The 27,039-nt window shown below is 47.8% G+C and overlaps 1 protein-coding gene across 1 annotated transcript in view; it reads right to left on the bottom strand.

Moving 5' to 3' along the window:
* SH3BGRL (SH3 domain binding glutamate rich protein like) overlaps positions 1-18,277 on the bottom strand; it is a 30,267-nt gene extending 11,990 nt beyond the window's left edge. Inside the window, exon 1 of the mRNA XM_066559554.1 lies at positions 18,126-18,277. Coding sequence (XP_066415651.1) covers positions 18,126-18,170 — 45 coding nt within the window. The 5' untranslated portion in view covers positions 18,171-18,277. The remainder of the gene's footprint in view (positions 1-18,125) is intronic.
* Between the last annotated feature and the right edge of the window lie 8,762 nt (positions 18,278-27,039).

Below are 27,039 nucleotides of genomic sequence, written 5' to 3'. Positions count from 1 at the left end.
GTGGTTAAGCAAAGTCTCACCACACACTGTGATCTTGGGCTATAAGATCCACTGGGTATCAAGATTCCCCTGTCTTCCAGTTACAAGCCAATCACGAAACATTAAGCTTTCAACAGAGCATGGGCACAAAATAACATTACAAAAATGAGTGTAGAATTGTGAACAAGTATCGCCCCTCACTTGAGTACACATCAGAAATTCAATTTACTGTTCTTAATCTAACTCCCATCAGTGATGTCAGTACCACAAGAGAAACCACATCAAAGCTGCCAAGAGTACAAACAGGTGATGTTTGCCAACAAATCAATCCATCCAAAATAAAATTTTAACCCCAAAGTGGGAATAAACTTTCTAGAAAATGCTGCAACATTTTGGATTCTCTTCCAAATCTTTAATCATTGAAAAAAAAATTAAAAAAAGAACTCAGCTAAAAGATAATAAGCAGAAAGGAGGCAGGGATGATGCTGCAGAACCTTGGTCCAGTGAGCAGGCAGCATTCCAGCCTCAGCTCCAGCCAGGACTGTGCTGCCTATTCAAGAGCCAGCTTCTCCCAGCCCACTGCAGAGAAACACTAATTTTAAACACTTTTTGGAACTGAACTTCACAGAAGGGTCTATCTCATTTGGTGTACACAGGCACACATGCAGCACAGTCCAGTCCACACTGCTGGCCAAGAAGGGGTTTGGATTAGTTTTTTTCAGTCTTGTTATTTTTTCAGTTTATAAATAAATCCCTGGTTGGACAATTGACATGTTTTGGAAATCTATTTATGGACCACTGGAACTCAAATTAAGTTTACAGTCTGAGTGCTGCTGTTTTGATCCAACACAAACTTACTGACTGCAGCTGTGCCATCCTGGCCCTTGGCAGGGGCTTCTCCACCATTTCTGTGGCTCCTCTGTCCCAACCTCCACGCAGGGGAAAAACATTGATTTTATTAATTTCTTTCCCAATGATGGGATTAAATGGCTCATGCTTTATTGTGAGGATTTAAAAGAATTATAAATGGATTTCTTATGATGTTCCCAGCCATCGTTCTATCATCGGTTGTAGCATCAGGACAAAAGGAATGGCCTCAAGGTGCACCAGGGAAGGTTCAGATTAGGAATCAGGAGAAAGTTTTTCATGGAAATGGTTATGAAGCATTAGAACATGCTGCCCAAAGAAGTGGTGGAGTCACCATTCCCTGGAAGTGTTCAAAATACTTGTGGATGTGGCACTTGAGGACATGACTGAGTGATGAACGTGGGGCTGGGTGTATGGTTGAGGTCATCATCACCTTCGATGATCTCAAACGTCTTTTCAACCATAACAATTCCACCATGCTGTGATTCTCTCCAGCTCCTGCTGTAGGTGTGTCCTGAGCTGCCTCTCCCAGCCTCACAGCTGGGATCCAGCACCAGGACAACAGAGAAGCAACACCTTAGAGCAGATCTTACATTTGAGCTTACATATTTCTTAATTCAATTTCAAGACAACAACACATTTAAAAGGGGAATTTTTTTTCCATTTCCAGTTCCAGCTTTCGGGGTTCCAGATAACCAAAAGCAAGTACAGCTTTAAAGCAATTGTATTGTGTGCCAATGATGGTTTTAAAGATGCTGCTTCTTCCTTAGTGGGAGCAAATCTTTAAATCCCAGAAGCAGCTGCTTTGTGCAGGAAGGTGAACTCCAAACTCCAGGTTATGCTACTGGTTGTAGCTGGACTTGTAGCCATCAGTTCTCCAGAAGCTTCAGATTCTCCTGAAGATGGATAAGCTGAAATGTAAGCAGTGAATGGGAAAAGTGCAGCGCAAGAAACATTGAGCAAACTCCACTGGGAGCCAGCAGTAGCAAGGTGGAAACCCCAGGAAGGGATTTTCCTGGGAGGAGTGGGCAGCATGAGGAATGCAAAGTGCTGCCGTGACAAACTGACTTGTCACAGGTGACCTGTGAACTGAGCTGGGGCCACACTGCCACAATCCACTGCCACTTTTTGGAATTAGAGTAAAAACTATTGGGGGTTTTGGTTTGGTTTTTATCTGTCTCACCTAATTTCTCAAATGAACTTGCCTTCCTCACCCAGAGGCCCTAATGCAGAAGCTCATCCTTGCAAATGAGCTGCAAAATGATTAGAATTTCTCCTCCCACAACAAGCTAATTTGTAGGAGTTAAACAGCCCAGCAGCTCAGCCATGGATTTAAATGTCACAGATTCCCGTTGGCCCCCTAAGCTCATTCCCACCCCAGCACATGGCAGGGCTCCCTTCCCAGCAGCCCCAGTCCTGCCCTCCATCACAGTTTTCCTTGCTATTACTCTAATATTCCAGAAGATTTTATTTTGTCTAGAGTTGTTTTGTTGGTTTTGTTTGTATGAATAAGCCATTTTTCCCCCCTATATTAGCTTAAAAATCCAGAGTGCCAGTTCTGGTGGTGCCACTGTAAATGTGGTCAGAGGGTGGGAAACCTGCAGGCAACTCCAGCCATGACCTGGCTTGATCAGAGCTTTGCCAGGTGTCTCCCAGCAATTCCTGTCTCACTCTTATTTCTCCCTGCCTGGTAGAACATCTGCTTATTTTTAGGTCTGGATAATTATCATCACAGAACTGAAAGCACTTCTTTGTTCTGGTTATTTTAAGCAGAGCATTACACGAGTGGTGCCATCGTTGTCTCTCCCGATGGATTCTGGTCTGGAGGGAACGAGACTGAGGACAAACACAGCAAAACCACCATGAACTTACAGGACCTGAATCAAGCACAGGAGGCTGGAAAAGTTCACGCTGGACTTGTGCTGCTCTTTTTTTTCATCTTCCAGAAATTCAGCAGTGTCCAGATGGACTCCATATGTCCTGACTCTCTTCCTGCAGGGTCCTTTGGGAAAGCCCATGGCAATATCCACATGAATCCTGCACAGCAGCGCTGGTTTGATGTGGTTACACCCTGACAGCTTAAAATTGGTTTATTTGGAAATGGTTTTTACCACCAAGCACCTGCTGCCCCTGGGCTGTGTCAGCATCACCAAACCTGGGGCAGGAGGAAGCAGGCTCCAGCTCCCACTGAGAGCAACAACCACATTCCTGCTGCTCATGTGTGGCTTTGGAAAACACCTTTTAAAAGCAAGAAAAGGTGAGAGGATGCAAAGTGACCACCACTCAAGAGCGAGGCTGGGGGGAAATCCAGGCTACCAAAAGGGTTTTGCAATTTAACCTGAAGGTTACATCATGTCTGGCAGCACACATGGGCTGTCTGCAACAGGGCTTTAGCTTGGCATAAGGTACCACCCCATAGACCAGATTTTGTAACACAAGCCAAAAATATAGCTGGAACAAAGGACAAAGTCTGCACTTCCCAAAACAAGACCACAACTTGCTCCAGAAACCATAGAAAGTTACATAAATGAAAAAGCTGATTCATGAGAACAAAAATAAAAGCTTCTCTCATGGATTATAATGCCATTGTAACTGCATTCATTCAATAACCCAAAGCCTAAAAACTTGTTAAATCCCACACCAACAACACCCAGGTCCAAAGATCCTTGTGCACACAACAAGTTTTTTCCTACCAGAACCCAACAGGAAAGTTCAGGTCACCTCCATGTGCTAAAGTCCTGGGGAATCAGGATTCTCAAGGGAGCCAAGGGCGCTTAGAGACCAAACTCCCTCTCACTTTTATTTACGCTGACACAGACTGCAAAGAGAATAAAATCCAGGGGGATTTGGCATTTAGTTCCCTTGGGCTGCTTTGGGAAGTTCAGCCAGCAACACCGGCCTGGCCCCTCTGGTTGGCACAGGCCAGCACAGCTGAGCAGGTTCCTAAGTGCCACTCTGCCAACTTGCTGTTGGAGTTCAAGGAATTAGTGAAGAATAAATAGGAAACATTTTCTCTCCTGCTGCAGCAAGGAGGGTTTGAGCTCCATGTTCCAGCAAAGCTTTTTAGTGTCAGACAGCACAGCCAACTCCACCACCACACCTGACTACAGTCAAATTCTTACAAGATCCTAAAAGGCCCCAAATAAGTCAGAACTGTCTTGCTGCAACATCCAGTGTCTGTTTAGCTGCCTTCCTCCTGCAGTGGCCAAAAGCAGATTCCTCTACCCATTAGTCAAGTAGGAGGACAAGTAACATTTCCTTATTTATATCTCCCCAGCTTCTGGCACACAGCAGCAGCAGCACTGCCTAACAAAGCCCTGATGATTTTTTAATGTGTTTTAGGTCTCCTTTCCATGAAGGCACCTTAAGGATTAACATTATTATCACAGCTTAAGGCAAATTCTGCTTTTAACAAATGATAGCCAAGCACTGGGGAGATGAGTGGGGGTGAATCCATTCATCCTTTAGCACCTGCTTGTCAAGGACTATTGTGGTGTCACCAGGATCCTAACAGAGAACATCTTATGAACAACACCTGAAGCCCATGGTTAAAAGCACCATTTAATAAACTTCACATTTTGTTCCAGTACATGAAAATGGTTCTGTCAGCTGAAACCCCACCTCTTTTCCTAGTGAAGCATTGAATTCAGAAGTAAATCTTTCTCTCTTTTTGGCTGCAAGGAAAAGGTGGTGGGGCACTGAGATGGCTCCCCAGGGAATGGTCACAGCCCCAAGGCTGCCAGAGCTCCAGAAGAGATTGGACAACGCTCCCAGGGATGCACAGGGTGGGATTGTTGGGGTGTCTGTGCAGGGCCAGGAGCTGCACTTGATCCTTGCGGGTCCCTTCCAACTCAGGATATTCCATGATTCCATAAAAAGAAGGTGACACAGGGCACTCTCCTTCAACTCTCCTCCTTCCTGGCTGCTCCCCAACGCATTTCAGTTGCTCATTCAGCATCTCCTGGCCTGCCAGGCTCCTGACTGCACTGGCAGCATCCAGTTGTTTTGCCCAAGAGCCCAGCTCAGTCTCAAGCCTACCAGAGATGCACAAACTGCTGGGAGTGTTCTGGAGGGCTGTGCAGATCAGATGCACCCTCCTTTAGTGAGAATAGCTGTGTTCTCACCACAGCCAGAAATGACACATCCTTTTACTCTCAGCTTAGATGCTTCTGTTCATTCTGTAAAAGTCTTACAGAGGGTCACTACTGCCAAGTCAAAGTCATTCAAAAGTCAGGATATGCCAGAGCTCCTCCCCACAGCAATCATGGCCTGCTCAAAGACTGCCTCCCCAAACACAAACTCTGTGTGCATCCAGAGACTGACTTTCTGTTTCTCTGGGATTTTTCCTTCCTTTTTTCCTTTTTTCAAAGTTCTGTGAAAAGTGGCAGCAATACCCAATGGGATTATTTGCCTGGATTTCAAAACCAAACAAACCCCACGCAGTCAAAACTTCCATTTGCAGGGATTTTAATACAAGATTTTAACATTTAAAACCTCATTCCATCATCAACCAAAAAATAGAGGTGTTTGCTCATGAGAAGACAGTGAGCCTTTTTACACCCAGCAGCTGGGCAAGGGAGAAGTTAAAACCCAAAAGTCCAAGGAAGTTTTGGCAGCACTGGAGCTGGTACTAGCAGAGGCACCAAACCTCCCTGCCTACTTTCTGTAGACAACCCAAGAGCCTGAACACAGAGTAACTGCAACTGAATGAGAGTTGAATGAGAGTGAATGCAACTGAAGCTTCCAGCTGCTGAGCACTGGGAGGTGTCCCAGATCTGGAGAGGTGACAACTGACACTTGTCCCCTCAGACAAGGAAGGTTTGATGGGAGGCATGGAGGGTGCCTCCTCTTCACTCTGCTCAGGCCGGGCTCCCGGCCCAGGGACAGCAGCAGGAGTCTCCCCTCCCTTCACGTGATCTCTGCAAACAGCCCCACCGGGAGCTGGGTTTGGTTAGGGATGAACTTTGCACGGGAGGCAGGCTGAGGCTCTGGGAAGTCTCTGGGCACTGCCTGGCAGCAGCTCCAAACTGCTGCAGCCTGACCCCTCCAACATGCAGAGCCTGCCCATCCTCCTGCAGGGGCTCTGTCCCCAAACCTGCCCTCATCCAGCCAGGTCTGGGCAGGATTATCTGGGACAGACAGACAGGGAAGCACAGCTCCTTACAGGACCACAGACACTCAACCTGCATAGATCAGGGATATGGAAAGAGGCCTTCTCCACCAACTCACAGACTCACAGAATATCCTGAGTTGGAAGAGACCCTCAAGGATCCCTGAGTGCAGCTCCTGGCCCTGCAGAGGACGTGCCAACAATCCCATGCTGTGCCTGAGAGTGCTGTCCAAGCAGTCCTGGGGCTCTGGGTCCGTGACCATTCCTTGTTCTAGTGCCTGACCTCCCTCTGGATGAGGAATCTCTGTATAACATCCAGTGTGAACCTTCCCTGCCACAGCTCCAGCCATTCCCTGGGGTCCTGTCCCTGGTCAGAGAGCAGAGGTCGGTGCCAGGCTATGCCTTGGCTGGGCTCCATGGAGCTCTGAGCCGGGAGTCTCCTCCAGCAGTGCTGCTCTGGGGCCAGCCCAGCTCACAGCTGACAGGGGGATTCTGGTGCCATGGCAAGCAAAGGGAAGAAATGAGCCAGGGGAAGCAGGACTGCCTCTCCCAGCAGCAAAAAGGACTGAAAGCAGGGATCAAACCATGGCCTAGGGTCATTCCTGCTGCAGGCTTTGCTTCACTCAGCAGCAGGAAGGACTTGCAAATGCAAATATTCACATATCAGGATTTTTTTTTTACTTTTTTTAATGACTACTTTAGTTATCCAGCATAAACATCTTGCAAAATCAAGCTTCCAAACCTAGGCTTTCTCTTACTTTCCTTTAAGTGAGGATGTAAAGAAACATTGATGTACGGCAAACTATAGCTTTAACCACTGCTGACACTGCAGCACCCAGAACTGTCATCATCCAAAGGAAAACACCAGCATTGCAATACTAAATAAATTGACCCTTGGCAATTTTCTAAGTCTGTCTTGTGGCATTTGACTTTTATAAGCCTGAAAACTGCTTGTCTGGTCCAAAACCAACAGAGAGCAAGCTTCCTACTGTGGAATACAGGCTCCATTATCTCAGTTATGCACTGACAAAGCATAAGCAGCAGCAGAATATGAACTCTTCATTTATTACACACAGTTGTTTTCTGCAGCAGACGTGGAGCTTAGCAGGCTGAGTTTCCCTGGAAGTCTCCATGTGCCTTGTCACAGCATCCAAACTCAGGGCTGGGTTAAATAAAAACAAACAGATCCACTCCTCCCAAAGCCCAGTACCAAACCAACAACTCCTGAACAGCACAGGGCTGAGAGTGGCAGGGTCTGGGAGCACTCCCACCCACCAGCCAGCTGTCCTGCTATTTCTGGGGTCTCCACAGCCTCAGCATCTCACTGGACTCTCTTACCTGAGTCACAAAACAGGGAAAGGGGAACTTTTGCTATGTGGAAGAAAAAAAAAAAAGTCCATAAGTGCAAGCTACCTCTGTCACAGACTCCTTGAACAATTTTCTCTTCACCTCAAAGCTCCCTTTCCTGAGTCATCAGGAGTAATTATTTTTTCAAATCACTGCTTATTTACTTTCAGGAATCATTTCTGGCTCATTCTACAAATGGTATCAATACACCCCAGCCCAGCCCCACAGACAGGCTTTGCACACTGTAAAGCAATTTACCACACAGAAAACTGATCTCCAACAAGGTAGTGAGGCTCAGTATCACAAGATGCAGACAACTCTCTGACACATGACATATTCCTCAATACTCAAACATTTACCATGTGGCTGAGAAAAGCAGGAGAAAGGCCCTGAAGGGGCTGCTGGTCACCTGACTGCTTGCTTGAAGCTTTAAAAAGTCCTGATAGTCTGGACCTCACCTCTGTTGTCAGGTTCTAAATCTGTTTTTTTCAGCCAGCCTCTTTCTGAAAGCCAGAAGAATTATTTCTCCTTCATCTTCAGCTTCATGGAGATGCCAGGATGGGTCTGTGCAGCACTGGCAGCAGCCCCACCCTGTAAGAACTGACACAAACTGCCCAGTCCCACCTCAGTGCCCCGGAGACTTCACCGTTCCCACCAGCCCAGCACTCCAGTAATATTCCAGGGAAGCAGCCTGAGATGACAGCACACACAGGGCTGCACTTTGGGGTTTATTGAAACAGCTGCTCCTGTAATTATTTTTCAGAAGCTGTGGATTTCTGCTGGTGATGAGGAGCCCTGCACAGCAGAGGGAAAACAGGTTTGGTTGTGCTTGTGTGAGGAGCTGAACTCACGTTAGGGAAGGAGTTAAGCACCGACAGTTCTGCACGAGGCCCCTGTGGTTTACAATAAAAGCAAAGTTTATTTCCTGTATGGTTTAGCACACAGAGGCTAAATTAACCGACAGGAGTAAAAGTTTACAGCATTAATTGCTGTTTCACTGCCTTTATATTGCCAGGCATTTATTCTTTAAATAAAAGACTACTTTAAGAAGAAATACAACATGGCCTCAGGGATCCAGGTGCCTCTGATGTGTATTACTTTTTATCTTTGAAGAATTCATATACCACAGATCTTAGTTAACAAAGAGTCTTTTTGCTGACTGCTGTTCTAAAACTAAACCAAGTAATTCTTTAAGAGAGAACAAAGCTTATTTCTTCAACTAAAATACCTAAATATCATAATACAAAGGAAGAGGAAAAGCTATGGATTAAATACAAATTTTCCTCCTCTTTGCAAGAAGAGCCATGAGATAGAACAGCATCCAAAAAGCTTCCTGGAGAGGAAAGATTCAGCAGAGCACAGCCTGGATGGGCAGCAGTTTTCTGACCAAGTAATTAATTGCCCTGGCTAACATTTCAAGTGTGAATAATCCTGAAGGCCCCAGATCCTTCTCTAAGTTACTTGGACAAAATATTGTCTAAAAACTGTGTCTCTAAGTGGGAGAGATAAATTGTTCTCACCAGACCTGGCCATGTTGCAGCTTCCAGCACTTTGGGCAGCTGAAACAACACAGGAGTCGGCCAAGCTCTGCCTGCCATAGCCAGGGAGGCCAGTGCCTGGGCTGTGCTCTCAGGGCTTCTCAGGGGACATCCTGAAGTGACTCTTTCAGGAATTAACAAAATGGAGCATTTCCCAACACAGCGAGGCTGTTCCATCACCAGCTGCTCTCACCCACTGCATCCCTGCAGCCCCCAGGAAGTGCCACCTTCACCCTAGAGCAGGAGCACTCATCTGGATGCTGCCCATGCCTTGGAGCCACGACCTGGAGCTACTTTGCAACTCCCCACTGTCTTTTATAAGTTTTATAGATCCCTCTTTCCCTCTTGTCACCATGGTATCTGCTTTTTTTTTTTTTTTCCTAAACCACAAGCTTCCTTCTGCCTCAGTGCAAGCCAGCATCTGCTTACCCCAATCAGAAACGAAGATAAATACACACAGCATTTTATTTTTTCAAAGTTTAAGTCCCCAGCTGTTTATTTGCTGTAGGATGGAGTTCTCCAGGCCTGGGCAAGCAGCCAAAATGGCTTCATTCCCCTGCTGTTCCTCAGTCTCAGCCTAATGCTGATGGCTGGCAGTGGGAGGTGATGGCTCTCCCAGTGCCTTCCAAGCTGCCAGCTTGGGTCCCAAATCATTCCATGGAAGATGGAGCTGTCTGTCCAGCAGCTCCTCAGTTCCTCCAGGTGTAAATTCCTGAGGGGAACATTTCCCAGGTTAGCATTATGGATTTACTTTGATCTTTCCACAGCATGCACAACAAAGCCCAGACCTCTGCAGATGAAGGGAGGCTCTCACAGGGACCTCCTGGCACACTTTAATGTGATGGAAGGGAACAGAAAATTGGAAAGATTCCTCAGGCACAAAGGTTCCATGGACTGAGCTACCAGAACCAAGGGACTTGTTTGTCTGCATTACAGGGTGGAATTTCCAGTTCTTAATCAGGATTACCAGGGCACTAACAAGGAAATTTGCAAACCTGCTCCTTTATATTTATTTCTATTCACGTATACTGTGTTTCTTGCCTGGAGAAATCAAAAACCACCAAACATCTACTAGCCATAAATCAGCTTCACTTGAACTTCATTTCTATCCACATCCAGTGAAAATGTTTTGGGATATATTTTAATTCAGTCAAGGAGTTATTCTCCTCCTTTCCTGCTCCGCCAGTTGTTCTGCAGCTGCTGCTCTGGCCAAATACATTTGCAACATGTGCACAGGAATGTCTTGGATATGCAGCATTAAGTATTTCCTAAGGAATAAAATCTTGTCCTGCTGTAGTCCATGGCAGAATTCCCAGTGATATAAGCACAGCCAGAGGTTGATCCCATGAGGTGAATACAGATGTGCTGTTTAAACCTGCCTGGCAACAAGTACTCCCATAAAAACGTGGGTATATGTGAAAACTGCCATGATTTTTCCCAGAGGCTTTGTGTTTGCTGTTTCCATCAGGCTGTTCCAGTTGACTTTGATCTATGCCTAAGGCAGGAGAGGTGTGTGATCACCTACCCTAAACATGGACTAAACATGCAGTGTGTCAGCATCTGCACAATGATGCTGGTCTTGGAATCCCCAAACGTTTGTTTTGTATGTAAGAAATGCACCAACTCAACATATCCCAAACACATACGTGTTTCTTTTCCACCCAACATTTTCCTGGACAACATGGTCTTAATTTTTTTAATGCAAACTGTTAACATAATTTTGGGAGCAGAGCCAATTTCGTTCAAGAAGAGAAGAAAGCTTTACTGGGCTGGATCCAACACTTGTCTAGCGCAGTCTCCTGTCTCCACTGGTCCCAGATCCCAGGGAAGAGCACGCCATCAGGCTGAGCACAAAGAGCTTCCCCACATCCAGCTTCCTTCCCAGACTGCAGCAATTCACAGGTTTGAGGCAGAGGTGTAGTAGTAATGTTTAAACCCCTTAAGAGACTTTTCCCCTTAATTTGTCTCACTGCTTCTCGAGCCCATGCACTTTCTGCTGTACACCAGGTCCTCTGGCAGGGAGCTCCTCCCTGAAATCTGTGCTGTCAAACAAAGCATTTCATTTACTCTGAACCTGCCACTTCCACTCGCTCTCCCCGAGTCGTTCCATTAGGAAAAATTATTAATAATCCCTTCCTGCTTGTTCTCCCATGCCTGACGTGGTGTTTTCACATTTCAGACTTTTTCAGCTCTTTCTTCCTCAACTGCAGAATTCACAGAGTCATGGAATGGTTTGGGTGAGAAGGAACCTTACAGACCATCAAGTTCCACCCCCTGCCATGGGCAGGGACACCTCCCACTGTCCCAGACTGCTCCAAGCCCCGTCCAGCCTGGCCTTGAACACTTCCAGGGATGGGGCAGCCACAGCTTCCACCTCATCATCCACAAATTCTGCCTTATTTGGTTGTTCCTCCTACAGTGGTCATCTCACCCTACTTTCTTCTCTTTTCCCACCTTCCTGTATCATTTAAAGACAACAATTCCAGTCTACTAAAGACAGACTCACCACACATTTATACAGTGGGTTTTTTTTTCATTTGCCCTTTCCCATCCTAAACATTCCTGGCATTCTGTTTGCTTTTCATGGCCATGAATATGGTATTTTTGTAGAATTACCTAGTATGGCTCCAAGACCTCTCTGCTAAACAGTATTTTAGGAGAGTTTAAATCTCATTCTTGCAACTATTGTTGCTTCCCAGTTTTCCAGCTGGGACAGCAATAGCAGGCTGTTCTTGCACTGTTTGCTCAGATTCCAGCACAGACCTCTGTGAGAATCTTCTGGTAATTTCTGCAGATTGTCAAAGACTTAAAAAAGGAAGATTTTTAACCTGGCTAACGCTTGTCCAAAACTTTCCAGAAATCCAGGGATTCAATATTATGGATGCCCCTCCCTCCTATGCTGCAGGTAGCTCAGGTGTGAGGCACAGCTTTCCCCTCTGACACTGCATTGATTCTCCTCCCTGCTCTGTCTGTGTCCATGCATTTGCTGGGAAAGAGCCCAGTGCAGAATAACACCCATTTGTGCAGCACTGGAGGATGGCTCCCAGCTCCCAGATCTCCCTGAGATCCTTTTTCAAACCACAGCTGCCTTTGGCTCCTCTCTTCACTCCAACACTCCAGCAATCAAACAAAGGTAGTAGTTAAAATTTTACACTCGAGCGCCTTTAGAACTTCTAGAGAGGCTGATTCATGCATGAAAACAGCCCCAGAAAACTGAACTTCAGATCATTAATTAAAGAAATAAATCACCACATCCACGTCTCACAGGGGAAACCATGTCCAGGAAGGAGCTGTAAGTCAGGATGTGAAAACAACTTCAGCTGTATCCTGAGAGCACAATCCTCAGTCAGGCCAGTTGGATGCTGACCTTTCACATTTTTTTCTGGTGCTTTAAAGCTCAGTCTCACTCTGCTGCCTTTTCAGTGTTAGAAAATGGCCTTAACATTGAGCTGGAGGTGCTGTCCCAGGAAGGACATGCTCCTGGATGGAGGCTTTTATTCTGGGACAAACAACAGTAGATAAGAATTACAATCAAAGCTCTTTCAGGCTTGATTAAATATCTGACCAACAAAAGCATTTAAATTTAATCATAAACTGAAAGTCTCCCCTGCGTATGGCCAGGGTTAAACAAATGGCATTAACACCAAATGTTCATGTTTGAGCAGAAGCATTCCTGAACAGCAGAATATTGACATAAGATGTGGATTTGGTTCAGGTTTCCAGCATTCCAGTCAGAGCCAAGAACTGAGATTGGTGCTTCCAAGGCTGGGGAGCACAAGGAACAGGGAGAGCTCCCTTTGGCTATGGCAACGATGCATCCGTAGCTCTTGTTTTTCTCTTAGAAGGGAATATTTCAATTCTGTTTTGACCTTGAACAGCTGAATTCTGTCAATGTCGGTGTAGTTCCCTTTGTCTCCCCTCTCCCCAATCCCTCCTTTCCTGGAAGGAGTCAGAATAACCTTGCAGAGATGAAAGTCTTGGCACCCTCTGCTCGTTAACACAGACGCCAGTTCACTGACTTCTACAGGAATTTTGTGAGTGTAACTTTAATGCCCCAGGACAAAGGAAAGTTCCGTGCTCAACTCTATAAATATTTATTTAAAACCCACAAGTGCTTAGCCCTGACATGATGCTGTGTGCATCCTGTGTCAGAATGTGCTGTGGTTTAGGGTTAGAGGGAAAGCCAGCACAAGCTGACAGCATCCAGCCTCTCCCCAAAATCTGCCTCTTCTCCCCAAGCACAGACATAATCCTGATGCACCACCTCAGAATAAACACTGTCCTACCTGCATATACAACCTAGAAAAATTCTCAGCAAAAAGCCTTTCCTGGCTTTAACTGTGGAGTAGAATTTTCCATCATTCTCCTGCTGTCAGAAACTGGTTTTAGTTAAGCACAGTAGAATGTTTTTTATTTTGATATATTAAAACTATTGCAACAACTGCAGCCAACTTAATCTCTGGGTCCATTAAAAGTTTGAATGCAATATTTTAAGCAAAATATTTGACTTCTCTCGAGTTTGGAACAATGACTGTACAGAAAACAACCAGGAGGCAGATGGAACACATCCGAGCTTGAGCCGCATTACGGATTTTGTCTTCCATCCCAAGGGCTCTAACTCAGAACAACTCCTACCATTTTATTGAGAGAAACTCTGTTTGGTGAACACTGGGTATCCAAAAAAGTCCTTCACATGTATTATGCTTCCACAAAAGAGGGGTTTAAATATCAATACCTAGCTTAACAAGTCAGTTTTCACCCACGGCACATAAACTGCATGAACTGAGTATCATGCAAACATACACACACCATGAGATTGATTTGAACTACAGATGCAGCTTATTTCCCCATAATGCGTGAGTTTACCCAAACTTGCATCACAGTCCAAGACTATTTACCAAAGATTTCTATCAGTGTTTTCTTCCCACAGCCACTGCCCTGCCAGGCAACCCAGGGAAGTTCCCGAGCTGCTCCTGACCGTCTGCTGCCCCTGCTGGGGCTTCCGCAGCGACAAACGTGACCACAGACATCCGGGCTGGGACAGCAGCTGGGAGCCCTGAACGGGGCAGCACAAGGGACACTTGTGATCCACACTGATAAGGCTGCGTGCACAGAGCCACCCTGCTGCGGCTGCATTTCCCCTCTGAGCCACCTCCTGCCACAGCAAAGCCGTTGGACTCCATGAGCTCTGAGGCCTTTCCCAACCTGAACGATTCTCTGACTCCATGAAAGCTCACAGCAGCCAAACAACACAAACACAAACACACAGACTCTGCTCATTCTCTGTAGGGGTGGCATTATTTGCATTTATTGTGACCATCTGAGAGAAAAGGCCCTTGGGGGATTTAAATGCAAAATATCATTTTTTTATACAATCTCCATCTCTCCATGTATTAACTCCCTGGGATTCAAACTTCAGAAGAATGAAGCAGCCTCACCAGCCCTCCCAAAGCACTGAGCTGTTGAGCAGGGACAAGAGCTGGTGGTTACACATGCTCTCATCATTTCCAACAGCTCTTCTCCCCTGGAATGTTCCAGGAAGCCCTTGGCACTGGTTATATGTCTCCAGTAGCACCAGCAAGTTCTCTGGTGTCTTACTGGGAAAAGAGAAGAGTAATTGCAAGCAAATGTTCTCCAGACCATGGACCACTTTCATCTTCACTTCCTGGGAGAAGACCTAGATCCTTTCCCAAGCAAGAAGACAATACAAGAAAAATATGAACCCCCCACATCCTTAACTTTGTGAATGAAAAATAAATTAAAATTTCCTTTCCTGTCTAAAACCATCTGTAAACAGCAGCAGGTCTGTGTAACACAAGACTCTGACTCTGGAGATCATCTCTTCTTTCTGCCGTGTCTGCAGTCCCAGTAGGAGGCAAGGAAAGAAAACCACTCACACTGCCATCACAACAAGGGAGGAGGACAGAGCTGGGAGAGATGGAAATGTGGCTATAGATCACAAAGATGAAGCAATTGGCTCCATGGAGCATCTGGACACCAGACATTTGATGTGGCAGTTTTCACAGCCCACAGCACTGGCAGCGGCACAGGGCAGAGCTCAGCCCACCACATCCAGTGCTGGCACTTCAGTTCCACAGCCACAGCCTCCAGTGTCAGCCATCCCCCTGGAACTGCAGGGTGGTGCTGGATAAACAAACACTCTCAAAGTCCGTACTCAAGACCTGTGCAGTTGCTGGCAACAAATGCACACTTGTAAGACCAAGAAGAATTTAAGCACCTGGCTCCCTTCCACATGAGATCAATAAAATGGGCAATCCAGTTGCCTTCAGGAAGAAAGGGATTCTGATGCTGGGCAATTTCTTGCCCCAAAATCAACAAAATACCAAAATCTTGTGGAGAAAATCACACACTGGATTTGTGCCATTCATCATCTTCCCTCCTTATATCCTTTTCTACCAAAAGCAAGAGTTGAATGACTCTTAGGCCCCTCTTCCTTTCACCTCCTGAAGGACTGGAATGGGAGGTTGCAGTGAGACCCCTCTCACAGCCAGCACAGTCCCTGTTCCTGCAACGTCCCCACACTTCCAAATGCGGCATTTGTGCCTCATTTGTGTCTGCAGCCTCCACCACTGTGCCAGGCTGAGGAACACTGCTCACTTCCCCTGTCTGCCATGCAGGAAGGCTCCTGACAGCAGCTCCAGGCTCTCCATGACACTCCATTCCCATGTGGGTGTCCTCACCTCATCTTCATCATTACAATCCCCGTGCATCCCTGCCCAGCCCACAGCTCAGCACAGCATCCATGGTGAGGAAGATTAAATACAAGGGGCCACTTCCCAAGCAAGACTTTCAAACACTGCAGGAAACTGGTGCTGCAACTATCACAATATGGAGTGAAATTCAAGTAGGAGGCCAGAGAAGATGTCAATCATCATACTTTCCAGAAATCCCTTGAAACACACTCATAAAATGTCTTTGCTTAGACATGAGCTTCACACAGTGTTTTTTTCCTCACAGATACATCATACTGAATATAAACATTATAGAGAACAGCGCCTTGGGGAAACATTTTATACACTGTGATGTGGCAAATTACACCATACAGCAAAGCAGGACTTTGCCAATAATAGACCACAAAATTTGGGCACCCTCCAAGACTCACAGCCCCAGGGCGTGAGGTGTGAAGCAACCTCAACCCTTTCCCATTCACTGGGAGACACTTTCCAGTTTCACAAAAGCTTCTTCAGCTTACAGAAATGGGGCAGGAAGGAGGAGATTTGATACTTATTTCTGGTTTGCTTCTACTCAGGCAAATTAGCCTTTTAAAACCCAAAATAACACAGTGCCGAGTGTCACCACAGTACAAAGATGACTTAGCAGGAGTGAGAGCCCTTCCCAAGCTGATGTTACCCAGTTCAGTCACTCTGCTGCAAACAGCCTTGTCTCTGTTCCATCCCTCTGTAGCAATCTTCTCTGATGTGGATTTTCCATTCCTGGAGTGGGTTATTTCAAATTCAGCACCCAGAAAGGCTTCTCTGGTCCTCCAAGCAAAGCCTGTCTCACCAACGGTTTTAAGAGCCACAGAAACAACTCATTCCCATTCCCTCCGAAGAGGTGCCTCTCTGTCTTACTTTAGGTTGAAACATCGATTAAAATTCTTATACTGGAAAGAAAACATCACCCAGTGAGGTGCTGGGCTGGTCCTGCCAACAGAAACACCCTCAGTGTACGCAGGAATCTAAGAATGTTCAAGTCTTGCTCATTACCACAAGATCCCTTGAGCTGCTCCAGCTTTAGACACAGGCATGAGTGTATGTGCATGTGTATATATATATATATATATAAATATACACGTCATAAAACTGGCAATCATGTGCACATTACACTCGAATTCCCCAAAAAACAGATTACACCAACGCTACATTCAAAATTCCACAGGCAGGGATGCACAAAGGAGCCTGAAAGGCAGCAGTTAGTCAGACTGGAGCTTTGTAACATGTACAACCCACACAAGGACCAGGCAGCACTGTAGAAAACACTAAGCTAATAATTAAAAACTTAATTTAAAACTATAAAAACGCAATTGGGATTGAGAGCTCTGCTTGCACCCCTGGAGCTCAGTATCACCAGACAGACAGAAATCAATAGGTGCCATGAAGAGAGCACTGATAAAAATCTATAGCAACTGAAGCAGTCAACTTGAAACCTATTAACAGCTGCATTAGAAAGAAAGGATTACTTTTCCAATCTGCTGCTTTCCTTACAGATGATCATTCTGTACGAACCCAGTAGAAATCCCTTTGGATCCCTTTTATGAATGAACTACTCAGGATTTCAAGACCCTCACCAGTCATCATGAAATAATCCTCTGCTTTTCACCACCAGCACTGTCAGCGCTGGCATCAAGTTTACTAAAAATGACCCAGGAAGGGAGGGACAGCAGGGACACCTGAGGCACAGGCTCCTGTGCCATCTGCAGCCCGTCACCCCAAGCTTACCAACTGGTATTTGATCTGCTGAAGCCCACAGACCAATGGCTGCACTCAAGCAAAGAAGGAGAATGCACTGAGGGCTTGTTTTTATCTTCTGTACATCACTGTCCTCCCAAAGTTTAGGGACCTGAAGCACGAACAGTGACAGGAAAAGGTCATCATACAGCCACAGCTCAGACTCTTTATCTCCTCGCAGTAAAAGTCACTGATCATTAACTGCAATCGCTGGCATTTTCTGAGTCCCTGGCATTTTGTAGTTCTCCAGCACATCCACAGCAAGTGCAACCAAATCCCCCGGATTTCAGTCTCGGAGCATCTCTCACACAGATCAAAGAGAAACCAGATGATCCTAAGGACATAGAGCTACACCTGAATCTAGGCACAAATCCCGCTATTTCTGTGTATCTCTTTATTTTCCCCTTGAAAAACACAGTCCGAGCTCTGTCTATAACACACTGGGGCCACGAAAAGCGAAATCCAGTATTCCCAACAGGGCAAGAACCAGAGGCTACTGGGACAGCGGCCACACACGCCTGCCACAATCAACGAGGAATAAACTCATCAAAACCAAACGACGGACGACACATTCAGAATTGAACTTCAAGAACAACAAAAAAAAACCCCAGATAGTGGTGGCTCTGCCTTCCCAGCACAGGGTGAGGGCTGCGGGATCACCGAGGAAATGCCGCTTTCCGTCGGCGGCAGCCGCAGCACCGCCCGCACAGCGCCGGGCGCCGTGAGGGGACCGCGGCTGCCCCGGCCTCTCCCCACCCTGCCTGGCCGCCCCCCGCGTCCCCCGCCCGGCATAAGTTTCCCCCGGGGGCCGCTTACCGCCGTGGAGCCGGAGGAAGAGGCGATGTAGACCTTGATGACCATGCTGGGAGCGGCGGGATGCGGAGCCGGGCGGGCGGTGGGTGTGTGAGGGCGGCTCGGGCGCGGGCTGGGGCTCAGGCGGGAGGGCGGGCGCGGGGAGGCGGCGGGAGCGCTCGCCCCGCCTCGCTCCGCAGCTGCCACCGCCCGAGCCCGGAAGGGCGGAAAATGTTTTTTTAAAAATTAATTAAATAATTAAATAGTAAAAAAGGAAAGGAAAAAAAAAAAAAAAGAAGCAGAAGAAAGAAAGGGGAGAGGAGGAGCGTTCTCGACGAGCTGCGCGAGACGTGCGGGGGAGGTGGGGCGGGGGAGCCATGGCGGCGCGGCCGCGCTGAGGGGACGCGGGGGCTCGGGCGGGGCGGCCGCGTCAGGGCGGGGGTGACAGCGGCGGGGGGAACCGGGGAACACCGGGGCGGGAGACAGAGAGAGGGAGGGAGCCAAGCTTAGGGGGGTCGCCATGGTAGCGGCTGGTTCCCCTCAGTGCTGGCTCCCCTCAGCACCAGGTCCCCTCATGGCGGCTTCTCTCACGGCCGGGTCCCCTCATGGCCGCTCCCCTCACGGCCGGGTCCCCGGGACCGATTGCCGCATGCTGGGCTCCATCGTTACCGGCTGCCCTCCAGCTGCCATGGCCATGCCCCGCTCCCGTGCGGGGGCAGCGGCGGCACCGCCAGCCCCGTGCCTTGGCCGCTCACCCCGGTCTGGGGCACAAGAACTCGGGGGTGGGTGGCTGTTTCTGGGAAATGGTGTTTAGAATGAAGAATTTCCCTTTAAAATCTATTCCAGCGTGCCCAGGTGATGTGCCAGCCCATGCCAAAGAACAGGTGGCATCCAGTGGAGTTCTTCACCTTCCTGTGGTTATTGAAAAGTATCTTCCACACAGAAAAAAAGCCATCAAATCCCCCACATTTTTAATGGTTATAGTCATGGTGACATGTTTTGAAGGAAATTTATATCCAGCACCTGTCTCCCACTTGCCTCTGGTACTCCAACTATTACCTCATATATATTTTATTATCTGTTCCGATAGCAGGTTCACAACAAATGGAAAATATGTACAGTGATAAGCACAGGAAGCTGCAATTTTACACCTACAAACTAAGATGAAAGCAAGATGTTTGTTCTGCTCTTGGCAAAAAACGAGGAGGTATTTCTGAAATGAGTTTTCCAAACAAGCTTTCCTGTTTCAAATTATTAGTTTTTCTAACAAAAAAAATCTTTTAAAAACACATTTAATTAAAAAGTATTGAATTAAGTAATCTATATTTGCTTTATTAATTTGCCAATAGTAAAGGAAACTGTTTTGAGGAGGATATGCCTCAATTTTGTATTACTTGTGATACTTATCTGAATCTTTGAAGCAGTCATGACTTTTAAGTATGTTTGAAAAAGCAATAAACCAAAATTGATTGAGGATGATGGTATGCCATAAAAATTCCCTGGTTCAAGGAATTTCAAATTTTAATAAAATAGATGGTGTACTTTTCAATCTGTTTAAAACAAACTGACTTAAGTCCAGGAGATTAAAATTCTTCAAGGAATGTTTCTTCAGTTGTGTTTGTGCAGCCCCTTCCCAGCTGTTTGAGAAACACCCTGGGAATTCCTGTTGGCTCCAGCGTGTAACCTGATTCATGGCAAGGAACGCAGGAGGGAGAAACCCCAGCTTATCAGAAAGAAGGAAAAAGTGCAGATGGAGAACAGGAGAGGGAGGGTCACTTGAACTTTGGGCTCCCCTATCACATCCCTGGCTGGCTGCCAGCTCTCCTCTCCTTGGAGAATTGGAATCAGCTCCTCAGAGGTGAGATTCACCTGGAGCGAGCTGCACCTCATGCTCCTGCCTCCTAAAAATGCTGCTATCATCATTACTCTCAAAAGTGCTCTCTAGGAGGCATTTTATCTTCATGAAATGAGATTTATTAAGTTAAGAGCAATACACGAATCAGGTAGTGTTGACACAACCTGGTTATCTTGACTCATAAAAGTAAATTTTCTACTTTATTGATGGGAAAGTGTGATGTTTTCTATTCCCACGCTACTCCTGTAAAATTCACGGTGTTGTTTTTGTTTTCACTGTTAAACACTTGGAAGGTTATGAAATATCTTTCTCAATGTAGACCAAAACCTAAAGCAAAATGACCAAATTCTAGGTGCCCAAGGGATTGGCCATGGCAGAGTCATCCTGGGATTTCACAGTAAAACACTGCCAGCGATGGCAAGCATCCCCTGGCTTTTTCCTTCAGCACAGGCAAGGATGGAGCCTTCCTAGTGCTGGCAAATTAAGCTGTTTTTAAAAAGAACTGTAGGAGAATCTCACAATGAAAGATACATCAGTAATCATCTGCAAATTCCCTCTCCTCCAAAAGGTCAGGAAGAACACACTCCACATGCTCCACAGCTGCTTTGTAACCACTGAGAGAAATGAATCCAAAATCCACCTGTGAGTAACGTGAGGCTGTGCCAGGGTCCCCTGTCGGACCTCGTGCCGGAGGAGATGATGTGGATCCGTGTGAAATGGAGAAGGTGTGATGGGCCAGGGACATCAGCTCAGTGCTCTGAACAGGAAATCAGAAATCTGTGCTTTATTCCCAGTCCCAACCTGGCAGTGACTGGAGCCAAAGGGCAAACCTGACTCAGAGCCCGTGCCCTGCTGCATCCCATGCCACAGGAGGTGGAAACTGCTCCCTGCTCCAAGGACTTCGTGAGAGCAGGTGGGGAAGTCCAAGAGATCTTCCTCATCTGGAAACTCAGCAAGGCCAGGTTTCCTTGATTTACGTGCTATTGTGGCAGGCACACGGCGGAGGAGGCACAGAGCGGGGACTCTGAGTGCTGGTCTCACCTGAGCAGTGGCAGCAGTGAGTGACATTACAGTGCAGCTGCCTTAAAACCGCCTGTCCCGCTCAGCACTCGCAGACCCGGCTCAGCATCCCCAGACCTGCCAGGCCCGGCTCAGCCTCCCAGGCCCGGCTCAGCCTCCCAGTCCCGGCTCAGCCCCCCCAGGCCCGGCTCAGCCTCCCAGTCCCGGCTCAGCCCCCCCAGGCCCGGCTCAGCCTCCCAGTCCCGGCTCAGCACCCCAGGCCAGGCTCAGCACCCCACGGCCCGGCTCAGCCCCCCCAGTCCCGGCTCAGCCCCCCCACGGCCCGGCTCAGCCCTCCCAGTCCCGGCTCAGCCCCCCCACGGCCCGGCTCAGCACCCCACGGCCCGGCTCAGGCCCCCCAGGCCAGGCTCAGCCCCCCAGGCCCGGCTCAGGCCCCCCAGGCCAGGCTCAGCCCCCACGGCCCGGCTCAGCACCCCAGGGCCCGGCTCAGCCCCCCCAGGCCAGGCTCAGCCCCCCCGGCCCGGCTCAGCACCCCACGGCCCGGCTCAGGCCCCCCAGGCCAGGCTCAGCCCCCCAGGACCGGTTCAGCCCCCCCACGGCTCGGCTCAGCACCCCAGGCTAGGCTCAGCCCCCCAGGCCCGGCTCAGCACCCCAGGGCCCGGCTCAGCCCCCCCAGGCCAGGCTCAGCCCCCCCGGCCCGGCTCAGCACCCCACGGCCCGGCTCAGCCCCCCAGGCCAGGCTCAGCCCCCCAGGCCCAGCCCCGCGCTGGCTGCCGGGGCGCGCCCCCTGCTGGCGCTCAGCGGGACCGCGGCCAGGGCTCGGCCCGCTCCCCTCGGCCCGAGAGGAGGAGGAGGAGGAGGAGGTGGAGGAAGGAAAGGAGGAGGAGGAAGAAAAGGAGGAGGAGGAAGAAGAGGAGGAGGGAGTTGCCTGGGGCTCTGTGACACGCTGGAGGCCCGGAGACGTCCGCATTGGTGCCCGCGGGTGGGGTCAGCAGTGCTTTCCAAGAGCCATTTAGGTCGAAAAAGCCCTCTGAGACCGTGTACCCTACAGTCCAGCACTGCCAAGGCCACCACGAAGCCATTTCCCCGAGCGTCACATATACACAATTTTAAACCCTTTCAGGGATGGTGACTCCACCATTTCCCTGTTTTGAAGACAATCTCCCATGCAGAGTGGGGCTGGCCACACACAACTCCTTCCTTAGCGTTTAATCCCATGTGCTCCAGACTGGCCATCCACCCTCCCAGCCCTGAGCCAGCAGCCAGCCTGGGCTCTGGCAAGAGCTGTGCCTGCTCCTGAAGGGCACTGAGTTACCCTGGAGTACCCAAGGATGTACATGGAAGGGAATACTACAGCTGCAAGACTACAGAAACATCCAGGGAGTAACAGCTTCCCACTGACAGAGGGTCGTCTAGATTGGTACTAGGGAGAAATTGTGCCCTGTAAGGGGTGTGAGGCCCTGGCACAGGTTCCCAGAGAAGCTGTGGCTGCCCCATTCCTGAAAGTGTCCAAGGCCAGGCTGGAAAGGGCTTGGAGCAACCTGGGATAGTGGAAGGTGTCCCTGCTGTGGCAGGGGGTGGAATGAGATGAGCTTTAAGGTCCCTTCCTGGGATTCTGTGATTCTCTGAAGTTGAAGATAATTGTGTAAAAAACAGACTTTGACAACTTACAAAAACTTGTAACCCACAATAAGTCATTTTTCACTCTTAGCAGGAGTGGGAGGCCTGAAAGATGATTTCTAATACCAGTCTGCCATGGAGGGCTAACAGGAACCTGCAGAAAAGACAAAATTGGGGCAGAAAACCCCAGTGAATTTTTTGCATGTGTTTGTGGAGGAGGAGGAGGGTGCGGAGTTCCCAGACAGGAACTCACGAGCTCGCCTGAGGATCTGTCTCGGGCTGGGGTAGAATCAATGGACACAGCGAATAACAACAACCTAACCATTGCCAGATGGTCCTCCCTGCAGCCCTGGAGTGGGTAAAACTGCTTCCACACGCAGCCTCAGGACATGGCTGGTGCTCCCAGCTTTTACAATCCATTCCCAGGGAGACTCAGAACTGACAGGGTTGTGACCAAGAAAGCTCAGCAAAGTTTCACAAACCATCCTACTCTTAGCACTGATTTTGAACTTATTTTACTAGAAGTCTTCCCAGAAGCCATTTGAAGATTCCCAGGGAATTTGGGGGCGAGCAAGTCTGTGAGCAGATCCTTTGACCAGAGCTGACTCAATCCTAGGAGACCCCAAGGCCTCTGCAAAGTCCAAGTCTGTGAATGCAAGGGGCCATCTCCAAGCATGTAAAAACCCCCAACACCTTATGGCAGGCAGCAGACACTGATTTGCAGCCCCATTTCCTTCCTTCCAGCTGGCTCCAAGCTCACAGCCAGTGGGAACTGCAGGTTTCTCACAGGATGGGCTTGAGAAAGGCAGGATTTATTGTTCAGAGCACAAAATGTGTTCTGTCCAGCCCAGTCCTGGGTCACAGGCAGATTTTGGGGTTGTGTGTTCTGCCTTTCAGGGCAGCCACCCTTGAAGGCCCAGTTGAGCAAAGTGTCCTAAAACAGCATTAACAGAACCACTGTTCCTGTTACTTGGGCTGAAAACCTGGAATCTCACAGAATCTCAGGATGGTTTGGGTTGAGACCTTCAAGCTCGTCCAGTGCCACCCCCTGCCATGGGCAGGGACACCTTCCACTGTCCCAGGGTGCCCCAAACTCCATCCAGCCTGGCCTTGGACACTCCCAGGGATGGGGAGTCCACAACCTCTCTGGGCAACCTGTGCCAGTGTGTTGTAAGTGGAAATAGACTTTTCCATTTATTTTTATGCACCAAATCTCTGAATAATCTCCTTTGTATTAGATGAAGAAATACATTTTCTGGTTTAGAACACCTGACTGAACATCTGTCCTAGAATGGAGTGCACCAGCTCCCAGAGGTGCCAGCATTTTTCTGTTGGCTATCAAGGGAGTCCAGACAACTCCAGTGTGAGCTCCTGCTTTGGGATAGATGCCTGAAGCTTCCTGGAAGTCATTCTTGTACACCAGTGTTTTGTGTTTAATACAATTCTGCAGTCACCCCCTTCACCCTCAGGGACCAGGTAAGAAACTGTAGCTAAGCCAAAGGTTTTACTGAAGCACAGATGAACAGACTCTATGAGAATAGAGAATGACTCTATGAGAATGAGAATCCTAAATTCCTCATCCTCATCTTCCCAAATTAATAAGCTCTAAATGTTTTATTGCAATCAATACTGAATTTGACACATAAATCAATTTTTACCCAGGACAAACCACAGAATCACCCAGGACAAACTATAAAATTAGCCAAGCACAAACCTCTTCTGTAGATCAATAATCCACTCATCCCAAAAGTTATATAAAATAAGGCAGAAGGACAGTTCAAACACCAGGTACAGAACACAAAAATGTGTTTTGTGCTATTTTGCCACAAAAATATGTATTAATATTACTGATCATATGTGCCATGACTATGACATGCACAGAATCCTAATTTCCCTTCCTCTGAATTTGTGACTGTGGGGCTGTTGCACAGTTAAATGAACCAGGCTCAGAGCAAAATGTGTGGAAAGGAATCTCCAACATTCCAACTCCTACGAATTTTAGCACAAAGGAATAAGGAAGGAACATGTATCTGATTGCCTCTTCCAGGCAGGTGAGAAGTCAATCAACAAGAGTGACTCGGGTCTGTTCTGCCTTTATTCAGGAATTCCTGATCTACTTCAGCTCAAGAAGGTGGTCCAGGAAAACATTCCTGAAGTACTGCAGATCTCTGCTAACAGGAGCAGGCCCTCTTCCTCTGCAGGACATTCCCAATTTTCAGACCATTCCTCAGCATTTGAGCATCACTCTCCAAGTTCAGTGTGAGCTGTTCAGACTGACCGTCCTGTGCTGGTCACTTCTGGTTTGATGTAGGCCCATGTTTCTGTCTGCAGACTGGATGATTTTACCTCTGGAGTCAGTGACTCCTTATAGAAGGAGAATTCACATTTTAGCATAGAATTTTGCTAATTGAAACAGTGGCACACAAAAAGGAGATTAATTTCTGATTAGTTGCTTTGATTCGAGATGGTTCATAAATATAGTTTTAGGGGATTTTGTACCGAATAAAAATGCCAGTTTGGGCAAAAACATTAAAAAAAAAATCAGATGTTACAAACTGTTGCTACAGAATAAAGTTATTCTCTTGGCTGCAACCAGGTCTGTAATTTCCTGCATAGTTAAAGCCATTTATACTTGCAGCACAGCAGCATCTCACAGCAGCTTGTCTCTTTACAAGGAAACAATCTTCTCACTGGTCATTATTTAGGTCAGTTTGTCGTTTAATGAATTTTCTTTTTTTAAATAAAAGTGTTTGAGAAAATGTAAAGGTGAAAAAGAAGGCAGAGCAAATATAATGCAAAACTCAGTTGTGGATTTAAATCTGTGCTTGCACATTTTGATCGAAACTGTTGGTAGTGCAAGTTGTTCAGAAGATGTTCACAGACCCTTCAATAAATTCCTGTTTCTCTTCCACAAAAACTTCTCCCATAATATAGAAAGGATGAAAGAGTAACTGCAGGGAGACAGGAGAAACCTCCTGAGGGAAGTCAAGCACAAACCTTGCTGGTAATGGAGAGCTCAGAGACCAAGAGCTCTTGAAATGTGTTTCAGGCCTGTTTAATTCAGAAAATGGACAAAACTACTGGAACACTATTTAAAATCTTGATTAACGCAGGAGAACTCGGAGGAGGTGTGATTGCATGTGGTTACATGTTTACACTGAGGCTGGAAAATGCATTTCCCATGATTCAGGAGGCCAGACAGAGCCATCCTTAAATAATTGGTGTGTTTTAACAAAATAATCATGGCATTGATGGATCAACATTGACTGGAAGAAGGGGGAGAGGGGTGGCTCCGTGGACGGAAAATTGCTCAGCTTAACTGCAAAGTGCAGGAAGATAATAAACTATTGACATCCCGGCCCTTGGAGAGGGAGGTGACGTAAAAAGTGACAAATCAAAAAGTCACCATGAATTTGTCAAGAACGGGGGAACAGCTGTTCAGGGAGCAGCTCTGAAAGGGATCCGGGGATTACAGGGGATCAGGAGGAGTCTGAACCAACATGGTGATGCTGCTGCTGACTCTGCAAATGCCACGCTCAGATCTGTTACCTAATTAACCTGATTACTGGATGCAGACCTGGGCAGGAATGTGGAGTCCAGAGGAGCCTAAGAATGACAAAAGGTTTAGAAAATATGGCCTATGAGATCATGGGGCCTACAACAATTTGTTTAGTCTATAAAAATAAAGTTTTAGGGAGAAAATGATAATATTATGTGAAATGGCACAGTCTGTAAAATGTTATTGGAATTTGATGCTCAGTAATCGTTCTTTGGATCTGCTGGGCATGGCACAAAGAAGCTGAAATTTACAACCAAAGTACAGGTTAGATGCTGGGGAAAACTTTGGGGGATTAAAGCCAGTTGGGTGCTGGAAGTGGCTTTCTAGGAAGATGGCAGAATCGAGTTTAATGTAGGTTTTAGAAAGGGTTATCCTGGCTTTGGGCAGGAATTGTGACACATCAGAGCAGCAGCTGCTGCTTCAAGTCTTAGTGCAAAGTGCTAAGTCCTGAAGGTGGTATTAATACACCTTGTGCTTTCCCTTTGGAAATACACAAAATAGGTGGTGGAGGCACTGCCAGACATTGCAGCTATGATGGACACGAGAGCTGATTTTCCTTAATCCACGCCGAAATCTGAGACTTCACCTTGTGAACAACCTCAGGCTCGCAGGCCCCGCTCCGGGGCCAACCTCACCAAGCGTCAGCCGAGGTGCAATACCCCAAGAGGCCGGCCAGAGCCCGAAGTGCTCGGACAATCCCGGGGGGCTTAAACCGCCCGCTCACCCCGCTCGGGGCCGGGCCGGACAAAGGCCGCAGCCCCCTCCCTCCGCGGGCCGAGGCCACGGGCGGGCCACGGCCCTTTCCAACAGGTACCGCAGGGCCGGGAGGCGGCTCTCGCAGGCCGCGGGGCCGAGGCGGCCATGTTGTGGTCCTGCGGTCTGCG

Source organism: Molothrus aeneus, chromosome 14, assembly GCF_037042795.1.
Source record: "Molothrus aeneus isolate 106 chromosome 14, BPBGC_Maene_1.0, whole genome shotgun sequence".
Taxonomy (NCBI): domain Eukaryota; kingdom Metazoa; phylum Chordata; class Aves; order Passeriformes; family Icteridae; genus Molothrus; species Molothrus aeneus.
The sequence above is the reverse complement of the archived record's forward strand: the minus strand, read 5'-3'. Positions and strand labels throughout refer to the sequence as shown.